This window comes from Orycteropus afer, unplaced genomic scaffold, assembly GCF_000298275.1.
Source record: "Orycteropus afer afer isolate SDZICR_OR568_19922 unplaced genomic scaffold, OryAfe1.0 scaffold00112, whole genome shotgun sequence".
Taxonomy (NCBI): domain Eukaryota; kingdom Metazoa; phylum Chordata; class Mammalia; order Tubulidentata; family Orycteropodidae; genus Orycteropus; species Orycteropus afer.
The window spans coordinates 6370583-6388759 of NW_006921699.1; the positions used below are offsets into that span (position 1 = coordinate 6370583).

Sequence of the window (18177 nt, forward strand, 5' to 3'; positions counted from 1 at the left end):
CTCGGAAACCCAAGGAGGGGTCGCTATGAGTCGGGGCCGACTCGACGGCACATAACAACAACAACAACATATATATATGTATATGTGTGTGTGTGTAATAAATGAGAGGTCAGATATAAGATTATTATTAAAATTTAAAGATATATATTCAGATCTATTTATGTGGTAAGACTTTCATGAGTAATAACTGAATACTGATAGTGAAAGACATTTAATGGTATATTTCTATTGATTGTATCAGGCTAAATAATGTGCTATTTGTGGAGTTTCAGAATTGCGGGCTTTCTTAGAAGCCTCTTACATAAAATGGGGCTTTACTGGTGCATCTATAAGATATTTTTCAGGTCTTAATAGTCCATGATTTAAGTCAATTATTTTGTTTTGTAAAGTATATTTGGTTAAGTATTATGGGGAGTACTGAGCTAAGCAGAACTATACTGTGCCCAAGTAATTTATTATTTGGGTTTTTTTTTTTTTCTGGTTTTATATTTAATAACTGTCTAGAAGAGGAAAATAAGAACATTTCATTTATGTTAACTCTTGTTATTTTCTAAGGCTAAAGAGTATAGTTCTTTATTCAATAAAGAAGCAGCCAACTCTATTCAACAGCCATACTAGGATAATTGGATAGTCATATTACAAAGGAATGAATTTGAATCCCTACCTCATATCTTATAAAAAAATTAATTCAAATGTATCTAAGTAGAGAATGAAAATTATAAAACTGTTAGAAGAAAACATAGAAGTAAATTTTTGTGTCCTTGAGTTAGGCAATGATTTCTTAGATAAGATGCCAAAAGCATAAGCAACTACAGAAAAATAGATCAATTGGACTTTGTTAAAATTAAAAAATTGTGTTTTAAAGGACAACATCAAGAAAGTAAAAAGATAATTTCCAGAATGGGAGAAAATATTTACAAATCATGTGTCTGATAAAGAATTTTTATGTAGGATATATGAGTAACTTCTACCACTTAATAAAAAGACAACCTAATTTAAAAATTGGCAAAAGATTTTAGTAGTCATTCCTCCATTCAATATACAATAGTCAATAAACACTAGAAAAGATGCTCTACATCAGAGTTACCAGGAAAATGCAAATCAAAACCACCAAGAGATACTACTTCACACCCACTAAACCAAAACCAAAAAACCAAACGCACTGCCGTGGAGTCGGACCCAACTCATAGTGACCCCTCCCTGTGTTTCCAAGGTGATATCTCTACGGAAGTAGATTGCCCAACCTTCCTTCCGAGGATTGGCTGGTGGGTTTGAACCGCCAGCCTTCTGGTTAGCAGTCAAATGGCTTAGGCACTCCACCACCAGAGCTCCTTCACACCCACTAGGATGACTAAAATAAAAAAGACTAACAATAACAAGTGTTGGCAAGGATGTGGAGAAACTGGTACCCTCATATATTGCTAGTGGGAATTTAAAATTGTGTGTCCACTAGGGAAAACAACTGGCAGATCTTTAAAAAGTTAAATATAGAGTTGCCTTGTTGTTATGTGCCATCAAGTCGATTTTGACTCATAGTGACCCAATAAGACAGAGTAGAACTGCAGAACTTTCCCATAGGGTTTCCTGGGCTATCATCTTTATAAGAGTAGATCACCAGGTCTTTCCTTCCCAAGAAGCTGCTGATGGCTTCAAGCTGCTGACTTTTGAGCTAGCAGCCAAGTTCTTAACCATTGTGCCAGCAGGTCTCCTTCAGAGTTGTCCTGTGACCCAGCAATTTCAGTCTAGGTATATATGTAAGATAATTTAAAATATATCTACATAAAAATTTATACATGAATGTTCATAGCAGCATAGCCAAAAATTGCGAGCAACCCAAATCCAACAACTGATGAAGCAATACACAAAATGAGGTATATCCATGCATTAGAATCTTAGGCAATAAAAATGAATGCAGTACTAATAGATGGTACAACTCAGGTGGACTTTGAAATGTTATGCTCAGTGAAAGAGACCAGACCAAAAGAACACGTAAGATTCTATTTATAGGAATGTCCGAAATAGGCAAATGCATAGAAATAGAAAGTAAATTATTAGTTGCCAGGAGCTTGTGAGGAGAGGACTAAAGGGAAATAGAGAATGACTGTTAATGTTTACGAGGTTACTTTTTGGGATAATGAAAAAGTTCTGGAATATCTTAAAAATCACTACATTATATTCTGTAAAGCGTAAATTTTATGGTATGTGAATTACATCTTAATAAACCTCGGAAGGAAGGTTGGAAAATCTACTTCCGTAGTGATACAGCCTCGGAAACCCAAGGAAGGGTCGCTATGAGTCGGGTCTGACTTGATGGCACATAACAACAACAACAACAAAGGCTATTACAATTTTTTTTTAACATTACAAATTTTAAAACTTTATAAGAAGGCTTATTTTTTTGTAATTAAAAACAAACACTACAAAAATGTAGAAAGTGAGACCTTTGTAATCTTCCACCATCATCCATGTTACCTTCCTGGTTTGCTTCCCTCTAAGAAAGGGGAATTTCTAACCAAAAGTCAGTTTGAATCCTAAGAAACTTATTTGATGTGGACAGTTAGCATACCTTATTATTCACTTAATTTTGTATTCCCACTAGTAGTGGCTGGTGGGAGCCTTCTTTATGAGAGAGCACTTGCTTTTTGAATGACAGAACTGTTGGTGAGCTCTATTAGGTTTGTGTGAAAACATAGCATTCTTGTGTGTCTTGCTTGTCAAATATTTTTTAATGCCAAGAGTGAGTCTTTGACTGGCTTCCAAGACTAAGCAAGATGGTAAACTAGGGTTCTAAATTGCCTTTAACAAGCAGAACTCTTGCACAAACTCTGATTGAGTGCTTTCAGATCAATATTTTTTCATTGGGAGGTGTTTATAAGGTAGCAGACAAGGTGCAGTAAAACACCTGAATTAGTGTTCCTTTGGTGGCTCTTGGGACATATGTAGACAATAATGTAAAAGTAGAAGAGGTGACTTTTGTTTATGTGTGGGATAATTTGAAACATCTTAAGTAAATTTTGTTTAAAATGAATATTTATTTATTCTTTCAGATGTTTTTATACCTATGCCAGAGAACTTACTAGTAAATTTAAATGAAAGTAAAGAGGTAAGGCACATTTTCCTACCTGACATGTTTAATTGAAATATTGAAGGACTATATTTTTGAAATAAATTTTAAGTAAAATTTTGCTTCTTTCTGTGACATATCTAAGACGTCTAGCATTTTATATTTGGTCATACTTAAAATTCATCAGATTGAACAGCTCTTGAGTTTGCCCTCAAGCTGACTGTTTCGAAGTCGTATGTAGCAAGGTGTTTGTAGTAGGTAGAAAATAAGCCTATTCCACAAAGGAGGAAGACCGGAAGGAAACCTATCTTGCCAGCCATTTGGGAAGTTGTGGGAGGGTTGCTGAAATAAAGCTTCTGGTCACAACATAGAAGCACATGAGCTAGGCTGCTTTCAGTGCCCTTTGCTTTTCTGATTCACAGAGTGTCATTGGGGTCAGTTCAGAAGAAACTCTTATTACCTGCCTGGAAATTGCCATGACATAATACAGTGAGAGGTGAACAGAATGTGTCTGAAGGGGGGGTGTTGTCTACCCTGTACATGCATATATGCGGTAGGGGTAACATTTTAACTAGCAAGTCTATAGTCTCAGCTGTTGGCACTGGTGATTATGCCATAGTGCAAAGTATTTTTTTTTTCCCATTAACTCTCTTTATTTGTAATTACAAACAACTTGAATAGGTAGTTTTTTGTTTGTTTTTCTTTTGTAGTGTTATTGCTAGTTGGCAAATTTACTGGATATTTTAGATTTTGCAAGAGGGAAGAGTTAAACTCACTTCGAAACTGAAAAGAATAAAGTGTGTAGAGGTAATGGAGAAGGCCATATTTCATGGCATTAAAAACATTCTAAACTGGGATGGTTCTTTTGGATAAATTTTGGACTTATAGTCTTGCTGGACTATTGCATGTGCAAGAACTGTAAGGCCCCAATTTTGATTTGTCTTGCTTGCTAATTTATAATGTTGACTTTTTTAAAATGGCTTTCTTGTCATTTGACCAACTTCATTGTTTACTGTACTGTCTGTAGATTCTCTGACCATCATCATGATTCAATGTCTTGTCTAATGTATTAGTTATTGACTTAACTGTGAGAAAAAATTTTTTAATTGTAACATTCTTGAGTTTTCTTGCTTTATTTCACAAGCTTGTCCAAGATTTACTGAAAACTTTGCCACAAATGTTTAACAAGACTCTGGAGACCCAGAGTGCCCTGGGCCCTGCACTTCAAGCTGCCTTTAAGTTGATGTCCCCAACTGGTGGTCGAATGTCTGTCTTTCAAACACAACTCCCAACACTTGGAGTGGGAGCACTGAAATCACGAGAGGAACCCAACCAAAGGTCATCTGCTAAGGTTAGAAAGTTATCAAATATATAAGTTTATGCTGGTGCTCAGTCCTTTTGATCACAGAGTCTGTTTTGGGGTATGTATTTTTTAGTTGTGGGAAGGCAGAAATATAAGGGAATGGGTAAAGATTTTTTTTTATGAAGACATTCCCATCTTAATCCATATTCTCTAACCTGATTCACCCTTCCCTTATTTTTAGATTTTTAGTGGGCCACTAGCAATCCAACCTGCCTTTGATAGAAAAGTCTGGCAGACTAAGAGAATGTAGTTGTCATAATAATTATCTTTGCCAATCGGGAAATTAGTATAGGAGATAACATTTCTTTTTGAGATTAAAATGAAAATTGAATAGTAAATTACTTAAGCAGTATTTGCTTCATTACTGAAAAATCAGAAAATACAACAAAGCAAAAGGATTAGTTTGTATAATGCTCGAAGACAGTTGTTGTTAGCACTTTAGTGTGTATTTAAAATTTATGAAATTAATGATTTTTAAAAATTACTCTTTGTAATTTGTTATTAATAGGAAATATACCTGACACCATCCACTGACTTCTATAAGAAATTAGCCTTGGACTGTTCTGGTCAGCAGGTAGCTGTTGACTTATTCCTTCTCAGTGGACAGTATTCTGATTTGGCTTCTCTGGGTAAGTTCTTCCATGATTATTTTTCTCAAATGAGTATCAAATTATATTTATATAATAGTACTCTTAAGTAGAGGACAAACTAAAAGAATTTTCATTCCCTTGGAAGAGTTAGTCAATTTAGTCTATTATAAACCTTATCATCTTCTATTCTAAATATTTAATAACAGAGAAATTTGTATGCATTGTCTTCCAGGTTGTATTTCTCGGTATTCAGCAGGTAGTGTCTATTACTATCCCTCTTACCACCATCAGCACAACCCAGTCCAAGTACAGAAGTTACAGAAAGAGCTACAGAGATACCTCACTCGGAAGATTGGCTTTGAAGCAGTCATGAGGATTCGGTGTACCAAAGGTGATAACACTTTTTTTTTTTTTTTTAACACATAGGAATAAATGTTGTTTTTAGTACTAGAAAATATACATGGTTTTTTTACCAACTCTTATAAGATTTGCTTGTCTAAGTTACTTTCCTGAGTCTAATGAAATTCACAATTAAGAGAGGAAGCATGTTAAAGAACAAAAATCAATAAAGGACTTCTGGTGAGATGGAGGAATAGACAGACAAGCGACACAGACCCTCTTCAACAAAGAAAAGAAAAACCAATTGACAGAGATATAGAAGATGATCCTCTGAGCTTTGAAAGGAACTGTACAAAAGTAGATTAGGCACTAAGTATTGGAAAAACCTGAATGAAAACAGTGAGTTCAGAGATGGTCGGACCTGTGGACTATCAGCTACTCTGATCGGACTAACAGCCTGAATATTTTCAAGTGGTATTGGGACCTGAGAATTGACCTAAAGATCAACCCTGGTCACCAAGGACTGCAGGGACAACTGTGCTGGTGGCCTGTGACTAGGAAGGGAAACAGCAAGGAGGGAGACAACCTGAGCTATTGACTTGCTGCTGTCCAGAGGGTGCAGCCATTTTGATTGCTTACACATGGCAGCCATTTTTGATATTTAAAGTGACTGAGAAATTAGCCTTGGAAATTAGCCATTTTGATTGTTTACAAGCGGCAGCCATTTTGGATATTTAAAGTGACTGAGGGCGCAGCCATTTTGAATGTTTACAAGTGGTAGCCATTTTGGATATTCATAGTGACCAAGGGTGCAGCCATTTTGAATCTTTACAAGTGGCAACCATTTTGGATTTTAAAGTGATAGCTTTCTCATTAGGATTCCAGGGACCTAAGAATGGGCTCTGTTTGCCAAGGTCAGCAGTGATATATGAAAGACTGACAACAGGAAAGGAGACAGGTGCTGAGTGTATAAGTGCTGTCAGCTAGCAAATAGAGGAGCACAGTACCCTGCTTGCATAGATAACATACGAACAAAACAAAACGAAAATTGTGGGCAAGTTACTCCAACATACAATTACCAATTAAACTAAATATGAACACAAAATGTCACAATGCCTTGGAGACAACAGAGCATCACAGTCCACACAAAGAAGCAAGATAAAGCAGGAGAAACAAGAGACCAGGTTACAGACCCAAAATAAATCCCTGAGGAAGATGCAGCATTAGAACTCCCTGATAAGGAACTCAAAAGATATTTAGGTATCTTCAACGAATTGAGGGACAGATCAAGGAGACACAGAGAAAACCCTAGAACAGTTTCGAAAGACAATACAAGAACAAAATGACAAAATAAATGAAAAATTAGAAATGATACAAAATGTACACATAGAAATCCGGAAGATTAATACTAAACTTCAGGAACACATAAGACGTTGAATGGGCAAAGGAGCAAAACTGAATCAATGGAAGTCAGAATTAGTGAGATTGAAGGCAAATACCTGAACACTTCTTTGGAAAGCGATAAATCAGAAAAAAAGATCAAAACAAAATGAGGAAAACCTCAGGTTCATGTGAGATACCATCAAAAGGAATAACCTGCATGTCATCGGAATTCCAGAAAAAGAAGAGAAAAATAAAATCACAGAGAAAATTGTTGAAGATTAGTTGGAAGAGAATTTTCCTGGTATGATGAAAGATTAGAATATATCCATTCAGGAAGTCCAGTGAACCCCAAACAGGATAGACCCCAAAAGAAAATCATCCAGACATATCATCTTTAAACTCACCAATACCAAAGACAAAGAAAGAATCATGAGAGCAGCACAGGAAAAATGAAAAGTTACCTACAAGGGGCAACCAATAAGACTAAGCTTGGATTTCTTGACAGAAACCATGCAGGTGAGAAGACAATGGGATGGTATATATAAAACCCCGAAAGAGAAAAATTTCCAACCAAGAATTATATACCCAGCAAAATTGTCCCTCGAATATGTTGGTGAAATTAAGACATTTCCAGATAAGCAGAAATTAAGGGAATTTGTTAAAACCAGACCAGCCTTACAAGAGACGGTAAACGTTGCCCTTTGGACAGAGAAGCAACAACAGCAAAAACACCTGACCATTAACACACATAATGACATAAACCAGAAACCAACCCAGCTATGGAAGTAACCAAAGTAAATAAGCCTACAGGATTGTAAATGGGGAATCAGAGATATCAATTGACAAATGAGGACAACTACAAACCAAAAAGAAGGAAAAAATTGTGTTACAGAACTTCTAGATAGTAGGGAAGTCAAGACAATTATAAGATAGAACGGACTGTTCTAAACTTGGAAACAAAACTATAAATCACAGGGTAAACTCAAAGAAAAATGATAAACCTTCACATTAAAATAAAAGAGAGGACCAGCAGAAATATTTGGCAAATAGTAGAACAACAGCAATGAAGGAAGCAATAACACAGTTCAGAAACAAAACGAGCTCAGCATAGAATATTATATGGAGCAAAGAAATCAACACCACTAAAAAAGCACATAACAAAAATGACAGCAACAAATTCATATTTGCCAATCATTACATATCTGGCAAGAGACTTCTCTGAGATTTATAGAAAACTCTAATGCTTCAACACCAAAGGAATTAGCAATCCAGTTGAAAAATGGGCAGAAGACATGAATAGACACTTCACCAAGGAGGATACTCAGGGGACCAGCTAATACATGAAGAGATGCTCACAATCATTGGCCATCAGAGAGATGCAAATCAACACAACAATCAGATACCCCAGCACTGATGGCAAGGTTCAACAAGACAGAGAATAACAAATGCTGATGGAGATGTGGAGAGATTGGGACTCTCATACACTGCCTGTGTGACTGTGAAATGACACAACTACTGTGGAAAGCAATATGGCAATTCCTTAGAAAGCTGGAATTGGAAATACCATTTGACCCAACAATCCCATTACTAGGTATATATCCTAGAGAGTTAAGAGCCAGATCAAGGACAGATACATGCACACTAATGTTCATCACAGCACTATTACAATAGCAAAAAGATGGAAACAACCTACATGCCCATCAGCAGAAGAGTGGATGACCACACTGTGGTACGTACACATAATGGAATGCTATGCAGCTCTAAAGAATAATGTAGAGTCTGCAAAACACTGCATAATATGGATGAACTTGGAGGACATTATGCTGAGTGAAATAAGTCAATTACAGAAGGACAAATATAGTATTAGTTCATTGTTGTGGAGGGTCAAGGAAAGGTTTATATATGGAGGGAAACTTTCTTTTTTGGATTTTGGTTGTCAGGGGTGGCAAGGGAGGGGAGGGAACACTGCAAAAAAAAATAAAATAAATAAAGCACTGACCCATGTCACTTTAGTTTTGTGTATTTCACTGTACATAAATTATATTTCAATAAAATGTATTTAAAAAATCAATAACAGGATTTATTGTGAATATATTAAAAAAAAACAACTGAAATGTACACTTTAAAAAAGTGAATTTTATGCTATGTGAATTATATCTTAATTTTTTTTAAAAATGGCCCCTGTCCTCAATGAAAATAAAGCATGGTTGGTGTTTTATTACATTTATTGAACAGATAGCAATAGCAAGAGATCTTTTAATCTGTAACCTTCCCACTCTTCATCTACTACTAATAGTTGATTACAGCTTTGGAAATAGTTTGACCTTTTCTTATGTACAGTTTGTGTTACAGGATAAATGTTTTGTGGATGTTAAAAGGTAATTATTTTATTATGAAAATGGGATATTACAATTCTTGGTTTTTCGTTTCTCTACATCATCAACCTGGTTCTAAGTTTTCATTCACATTTGAAAATATTAATACTCCATTAGCAGGTATGAGGCAATCATTTTGGAAAAATTATATGAAATAAGTTGTTGTTGTTGTTGTTGTTATGTGCCATCGAGTCGGACCCGACTCATAGCGACCCCTCCTTGGGTTTCCGAGGCAGTATCACTACGGAAGTAGATTGCCCCATCTTCCTTCCGAGGAGTAGCTGGCAGATTTGAACTGCTAGCCCTCTGGTTAGCAGTCCAGTGCCTTAGGCACTATGCTACCAGAGCTCCTATGAAATAAGTAGCAAAAAAAAAAATAGATATCAAATGATAAGGGTCCACTAAAGTGTCTACTAAATTTTAAAATATATCAGTCAAACCATGTGCCATATGTAGTTCTCTACTACCTATCACCTTAATAGAAAGAAAAACATACTTGAGTAAAAGAAATGAAAAGAAAACATATGTTGTCTCTTACATGTTATGTCAAATAAACAAGATGGTGCCGCAACTTAGAATATTGAGTAACACATAAACACTCTCCACAACAGCATTCTATTTTTGTTTTTATAAACAGCTTTATTGAGATATAATCCACCTCTCATAAAGTTGAACCATTTAAAGTGTACAGTTCAGTGCTTTTTAGTATATTCACAGGGTTATACAACGATCACCATAATAAAATTTTAGAACATAAGTAGTCACTACTCATTTTCTCCCATTGTCCAGCTCTGGGCATTCACTGGCCTACTTTCTGTCTCTCTGGATTTGCCTGTTCTGGATATTTCATATTAATGGAATCATAGAATATACCATCCTTTATGACTAGCTTCTTTCAGTTAGCATAATTTTTCAAAGTTCTTCTCTATTGTAGCATATACCAGTACTTTATTCTTTCTGTTGTCAAGTAATAATCCATTATACAGATATATACCTCATTTTGTTTATCCATTCATGATGGACATCTGGGTTTCCACTTTCTGAACGTTACGAATAATGCTGCTATGAACATTCATGAACATTTTTTTGTGTGGCCATATTTTCATTTCTCTCAGCCAACTTAGAGTCCATACCTGGGTCATACAGTAACTTTATACTTAACTTTTTGAGAAACTGCCAAACTGTTTTCCATGTTGTTGTTGTTGTTATGTGCTGTCGAGTCAGCCCCGACTCATAGCAACCCCTCCTTGGGTTTCCAAGGCGATACTGACTACGGAAATAGATTGCCAAACCTTCCTTCCAAGGAGTGGCTGATGGGTTTGAACTGCCAGTGACCATATACCATTTCATATTCCCAATTTTTCCACATCCTCACCAAAACCAAAAGCCAAACCCACTGCCATCAATTTGATTCCAACTCACAGTGACCCCCATTGGGTTTCCGAGGCAGTAAATCTTTACGAAAGTGGATTGTCCAGTCTTGCTTCTGCAGAGTGGCTGGTGGGTTTGAACCACTAACTTGGTCAGCAGTCAGGTGCCTTAAGCACTGTACTACCAGAGCCCTTTACATCCTCACCAGTTAGTTCTTGTTATTGTCTGTCTTTTTTATTTTTTATTTTAGCCAGCTTAGAGAATGTGAAGTGGTACCTTAATGTGATTTTGATTTGCATTTCCATAATAACTAAAGATGTTGAACATCTTTTCATGTGTTTATTAGCCATTTGTATATCTTCTTCCATTCAGACCCATTGCTCATTTTAAAACTGAAGTTATTTGTCTTTTTATTATTTAGTTGTAAGAGTTCTTTATATATTTTTAGATTCAAATCCTCTATCAGATATATGATATGCAAAATTTTTCTCCCAATCTGTGGGTTGTCTTTTTCCTTTTTTAAATGGATGTCAGAAAAGACTCTGAAACTTGCTCTTGAATGGAGAGTAGCTGAAGCTAATGGAAGAAATGATGAGATAAAAGAGCTGAACAAATTTCAAAGGACAGTTCAGGAAAAGTATTATAGAATATTATATTGAAATGTGCAAAGACTTGGAATTAGAAAACCAAAAGGGAAGAATACATGTGGCATTTCTGAAACTATGAGAACTAAAGATAATATTCAAGCCTCAAGTTGCAGTATTGAAGGATTTTATGGCAAAATATTGAATGATGCAGGAAGCAACAAAAGAAGACGGAAGGAATACACAGAGTCACTGTATCAAAAAGAATTGATTTCTCTGGGTAGCATATAATCAAGAACCAATGGTATTGAAGAAAGAAGTCTAAGCTGTACTGAAGGAATAGGTGAAGAACAAGGCTTCAGGAATTGCCAGAATACTCACTGAGTTATTTCCATAAACTGATGCAGCGCTGGAGGCACTTACTCATTTATGCCAAGGAATTTGGAAAACAGCTACCTGGCCAACTGAGTGGAAGAAAGCCATATTTGTGCCCATTCCAAAAAAAGATGATCCAACAGAAGGTGGAAATTATCAAACAATATCATTAATATCACATGCAAGCAAAACTTTGGTGAAAATTCAAAAATTCAAAAATGGTTGCAGCAGTATATTGAAAAGGAGCTTTCAGAAATGCAAACTGGATTCAGAAGAGGACATGGAACGAGGGATATCATTGCTGATGTCAGATGGATCTTGGCTCAAAGCAAAGAATATCAGAAAGTTTTTTTTTTTTAACCTGTGTTTTGTTGACTATACAAAGGCATTTGACTATGTGGATCATAACAGATTATAGATAACATTGCAAAGAATGGGAATTCCAGAACACTTAATTATGCTTATGAAGAACCTGTACATAAACCAAGAGGCTGTTGTTTGAACAGAACAAGGGGATACTGTGTGGTTTAAAGTCAGGAAGGGTGTACATCAGGATTGTATCCTTTCACCGTACTTACTCAGTCTGTATACTGAGCAAATAATCTGAGAAGGTGGACTATATGAAGATAAATGCAGCCTCAGGATTAGAGGAAGTCATTAACTACCTGTAATATGCAGATTACACAGCCTTTCTTGCTGAAAGTGAAGATGACTTGAAGCATTTACTGATGCTGGATTATACTTCAACATAAAGAAAACAAAAATCCTCACAACTGGACCAATAAGCAGCATTACAATCAATGGAGAAAATATTGAAGCTATTAAAGATTTCATATCACTTGGATCCACAATCAACACTCATAAAAGCAGCAGTCCGGAAATCAGATGTCATATTGCACTGGGAAAATCTGCACAAAAGACCTCTTTAAAGTATTAAGAAGCAAAGATGTCACTTTGAAGACCTAACCCAAGCCATAGTCGTTTCAATAATATATGTTTATGAAAGCTGGACAATGAATAAAGAAGACCAAAGAATAGTTGATAGCTTTGAATTATGGTGTTGGCAAAGAATACTGAAAATACCGTCATCTCCCAGAAGAACAAACAAATTTGTCCTGGAAGAAGTGCAGCTAGAATGTTCCTTGGAAGCGAGAATAGCCAGACTTATTCTCACCTATTTTTGTCGTGTTTTTAGAAAGGACCATTCTCTGGAGAAAGATACCATGCTTGGTAAAATAGAGAGTCAGCAAAAAAAAAAAGGGAAGACCCTCAACAAGATAGATTGAGACAGTGGCTGCAGTGATAGGCTCACATATAGCAAAGATTGTGAGAATGGCACAGGATTGGGCAGTGTTTCATTCTGTTGTACACAGGGTCACTATGAGTCAGAGCTGACTTGACGGCACCTAACAACAACTTTGCATAAATATATCTTAGAAGAAGTACAGGTAGAATACTCCTTAGAAGCAAGGATAGCAAGACTTTCGTCTTACATATTTTGGACATATTATCAGAAGGGACCAATCCCTGGTGAAAACACCATTCTTGGTAATGTAGATGATCTGTAAAAAAGAGGAAAACCTTTAGTGAAATGGATTGACACAGTGGCTACAACCATGGGCTCAAACATAGCAATGTTTGTGAGTATGGCACAGGACCAAGCACTGTTTCATTCTGTTGTACGTAGAGTCACTATGAGTTGGAACCGACTCAACAGTACCTAACAACATCAATAATTTTTCATAAAGAGTTTGGAGGTAGACCAGTAAATTAGCCTTTCTTCCTCTTTCTAGAGGACTTAAGAAGCTCTGCTGGCATAGTGCCTAAGGCATTTCACTGCTAACCAGAAGGCTGACAGTTCAAACCCACCAGCCACTTCTTGAAAAGAAGATTGGGCAATCTACTTCTGTAGTGATACCGCCTCAGAAACCCAAGGAGGGGTTGCTATGAGTTGGATCCAACTCAACGGTAGTGAGTTTGGTTTTTGGTTTGTAGGGACTTAATTTATTATTATTTTTTAATTTTTGCAGTGCTTCCTCCCCTCCCCTCCCACCCCTGGTAGCCAACAAAGAAACTTTCCTTCCATAGAGGACTTAATGTAATAAAGCTTTGCAGTTAACCTGTTCATTTTATCTGTTTCATGATAAATTTTATTACAATTCAAATACACTATCTTAAAAAAAAAATACACTATCTTGGTAATGTTAAAAAAAAATAAAGATATATCCTTGTTTATAAAAGAATATAAAAATAAAGTATTAAAAAATACAAAGAGACTTCTGGCAAGATGGTGGAATTGGCAGAAAAGCTACTGAGACCTTTTGCAACAAAGAACCAAATCGATTGAAACAGATATAGAATATAATCCTGGAAACTTTAGCTTTGAAGGGAAGGATAAATAAATGGATTAAATACCAACTAATAGAAGTACCTGAATGAAACAATGAACAAGGGGACAGACAGAGCTGTGGACTATTGGTTGTCCTGATGACATGGCCAATCTGAATATTTACAAGTGATGCAGGCAGCAACCTAAGAATTGGCTCTGCTTGCCAAAGGCTGCATGGGAAGCTGCATTGGTGGCTAACAACTAGAAAGGAAAACAGCGAATAAGAAGGCAAAATGGAGCTTTGGATTGTCAGCTGTCCTGAGGATGTAGCCATTTTGAATATTTGCAAATGCCAATATAGGCAGCAACCTAAGAATAGGCTCTACTTGCCAAGGACAGCACGAGCAGCCACACTGGAGGCTGACAACTAGAAAAGTTATATCCCACACCCTCTTGGTGTATGGAGGTGTGGCCACCTCCCACCTCCACCTACCTTCTGGACTAGCAGGAATTCTGTCCTGGTCTGTGTGCCTTGATAGAGCCTGGGTGTTCCCACCCGCCCTGCTGCCAGCACCCTCCCCCCATGCTTTGTTTTTGTTTGGTTTTATATTATTATTTTTTCTTCATCGTTCTTTTCTTTTCTTTTCTCTTTCCCTTCCCTGGTCCTTGTAGTTTTTGTTTTTTCTTTCCTTTTCCTGGTTCCCTTCTTTCTCTTATTTTTTTTTTTTTTTTTTGGTTTTTCCTGGGTATCATTTTTCTTTTTGCAGTTTTCTCATTTTTCTTTTCTTATTCTTTCTCTCTTGCTTTTGTCTGTTATTCCCTCCTCCCCAGGTATTGTGGAAGTTTTTTCTCTTTACCTCTTTTTTTCTTTTTATAGTTTTTCATTTATTTACCCCCCCCCTTTTTTTTCCCCTATTTTTATGGTTTGTTTATGCAACTTGTGTTTTTTATTCTTGTTTTTGTTTTTTTGGTGGTTTATTGTTTGTGTTTTGTGGGAGACAGCAGCCATGCCCACGTAACCCAACCATACCCACACCTCCTGCAGCTCCACCCACCAAGTGAGGGCTACCACTTGTTTCTGTACCAGTTGACCAATAGAAGGCGGTAGTACAAACCCAACTCACCCTCAACTGTTCTTCACTAGCTGAGATCTGTACATATACTGTCCTTCTCTATCACACCGACCAGATGGTGAGTGCCTATGTGCTCCAGGTAGCAAACAGAGAAACAAAGAAGCCTTGCTCACTCAAATGTATCAATAAAAAATAAAGAAGGAAAAAAAAAACACCTTGGGCAAATCACACCAACGTGCAATCACCAATTAAATATAAATACAGTAACTTTACAATGTCTCAGAAACAACTGACCATTCCAGTTCATACAAAAAAAACAAGATAAAGTAGTACACACAAGGGATCAGAATACAGATCCAGAAAGCCTGTTTGAGGAAGAAGTAGAATTGGAACTCCCTGATAAGGAATTCAGAAAAAGTATATTCTGGTACATTCAGTGGATTGAAAGATCAGGAAAAACACTGACAAAATTAAGAAAAATACAGACAATACTACAGGGAGGAAGTGGGAAGAGAGCTGTTAAATTGTAGGAAATTGCAGTCAGTGTCATTAAACAAAATGTGTATTAACTGCTACATGGAAAATGAATTTGCTCTGTAAACTTTCACCCAAATCACAATAAAAATTAAAAAAAAAAAAGAAAAAGAAAACCACAGGCAGAACTTTAGGAAAATAAGAACAGACTGACTAAACAAAAAATTAGAAACCATACAAAAATAACTAAGAGAAATCCAGAAGATTAATACCAAGATTTCAGAAATAGGTAACTCATTGGATGAGCAAAGGGGAAGAATCAAATCAATGGAAGACAGAATTAGTGAGATTGAAGACAAATACCTCAGTATTACATTGTTAAGGGATAAATGAAGAAAAAAAAAAAAAAAAGGTGAAAACAAAATGAAGAAAGCCTAAGATTCCTGTGGGATACCATCAAGAGGAATGGCCTATGTATAATTTTAATTCCAGAACAGGAAGAGACAAATGAAACTACAGAGAAAATTGTCAAAGATTTCTTGGAAGAGAATTTCTCTAATATGATGAAAAACAAGAAGATACTCAATTTACGAAGTTCAGTGAACCCTAAACAGGATAGATCCCAAAACAAAATCACTGAGACATACAGTCATACTCACCAAAACCAAAACCAAAGAAGGAATCCTGGAAGAAGCATGGGAAAAATGAAAAGTTACCTACAAGGGGCAACTAATAAGACTAAGCTCTGATTTCTTGGCAGAAATCATGTAGGCAAGAAGGTATATAAAACTCTGAAGAAAAATAAATTACCAACCAAGAATTATATACTGAGCAAAATTGTTCCTCAAACATGAATGTGCTATTAGGACATTTCCAGATTAGCAGAAATTAAGGGGATTTGTTAAAACCATACCAACCTTACAAGAGATGCTAAAGGAAGTTCTTCAGACACAGAATCAATGACAGAAGGCAAAACCTATGATTATCACACATGACAAAATAATCCAGAAACCAACCCAGTTACAGGCTCTAGTCTCTGGGGCTCCATTGGTCTGTATCAAAACTGTAATTCAATTTTTTTTTTTATGATTTTGAATTTTTTTATACATTTTTAGTCTACTTTGTCAAGGATTAAAGTTGATTTTTATTTTACAAGTAAAATATGCATCTGTTCTTGTAAAAAAAAGAGAGAGAGAGAGAAAACATTATCCATAAAGTTAAGGTTCTCCTGTAACAGTATGTTTACAAACACTTTCACGCCATTTGTCCCACCATTCTTATGTAGTCACCATAACATACATATGTACATGTTGTTGTTGTTGTTCTTATGTGCCATCGAGTCAGACCCGACTCACAGCGACCCCTCCTTGGGTTTCTGAGGCAGTAGCACTACAGAAGTAGATTGCCCAACCTTCTTTCCGAGGAGTAGCTAGTGGGTTTGAACTGCCAGCCTTCTGGTTAGCAGTCAAGTGCCTTAGGCACTATGCTACCAGAGCCCGTACATATGTACATACTTAACATACATCTCCATGGTAAAATGTAGTATGTTATGTTTGCATAAATAACATGTCTTAATGACCCATTTATTTTAATCTGTCTCATTCTTTTTAATTTCTGCCTAGTGTTCAGTAGAATATACAAATTACAATTTAATTATTTTCCTACAGATAGGCTTTGAGAGTATTTTTATTTTACTCTGATGAGAAGTACTGCTTAACATTTTTTGGTCATATAAATTTGGCACTTGTATGAGTGTTTGTAGGTTAAATTATTTGTAGGTGTAGAATTGATAGAGCCAAAATTAATACTCAGAATTTTGATAGATATTGCAAATTATCCTTCTAATAAGTTTTTTGAAGAGTTATACCTCTGCCATCAGTGAAGAAGGTATCTAATTACTCCTCTCACTTAATATTTTATATAATCTAAAGTTTTTATTACTCTTTGCCGTCTGAAAGTGACCAGGATAAAATAGAAATATCTATATGTACATATATATAACTTTGATAACATTTTCTCTTTTAGGTCTTTCCATTCATACTTTCCATGGGAACTTCTTTGTTCGATCAACAGACTTACTGTCTTTGCCCAATGTAAACCCAGATGCTGGGTATGCAGTACAGATGTCAGTAGAAGAGAGTCTTACTGACTCTCAGTTGGTTTCCTTTCAGTCAGCACTGTTGTATACATCCAGCAAAGGTAAGTTTTCTGATATAGTTATGTATCTGTGGCCAGTGATAGTTGGTGAAAATGAGGGAAATCTTTAGTGGGATGAATTGCCACAGTAGTTGGAACCATGTACTCAAAACATACCAACCATCATGAAGATGGAGTAACACGAGGCATCTTTTTATTCTGTCATATGTAAGGTCACCATGAGTTGGAGCAGACTAGATGGCAACTCAAAACAGCAACTCATGTCTATTAAGCAAACAGGGTATTCCTAATCATAGAGTATTCCTAATCAATTATTGCTGCTCTTGCTAAAGTCAACAAGTTCAGTGTTAATTTTCTTAAGTCATATTATATTTCATTTCTGTAACACTTATTTTTGGAGACTCTATTATGATCAGGTACTCAAACAGTTTCTGGTGATACAGCAGTTAATAAAACTGAATTAAAAATCCATGTCCTTATAGAGCTTCATTCTCAAAGGGGAGACAGACAATAAATGGGATAAATAAGGAAAATAGTATGTCATACAGTGGTAAGAGTTAAAGAGAAAAAGCAGGGAAAGGAGATAGGAAGTGCTGTGTAAATTGTGTAAATTGTTGAAGGAGCTCAGAATGAGAGATAGAAAACATTTTTAAGGGTGTGATTTGTTTATTCCCAATTAATTAATAATTTCTGTTTTGTC

The 18177-nt window shown here is 36.0% G+C and overlaps 1 protein-coding gene across 1 annotated transcript in view; it reads left to right on the forward strand.

The window, feature by feature from the left end:
• The window catches only part of SEC24A (SEC24 homolog A, COPII coat complex component), a 120625-nt gene that overhangs the window by 71731 nt on the left and 30717 nt on the right, over positions 1–18177 (forward strand). The window contains exons 12-16 of the mRNA XM_007943768.1: positions 3048–3103; positions 4209–4415; positions 4936–5056; positions 5250–5408; positions 17346–17519. Coding sequence (XP_007941959.1) covers positions 3048–3103; positions 4209–4415; positions 4936–5056; positions 5250–5408; positions 17346–17519 — 717 coding nt within the window. The remainder of the gene's footprint in view (positions 1–3047; positions 3104–4208; positions 4416–4935; positions 5057–5249; positions 5409–17345; positions 17520–18177) is intronic.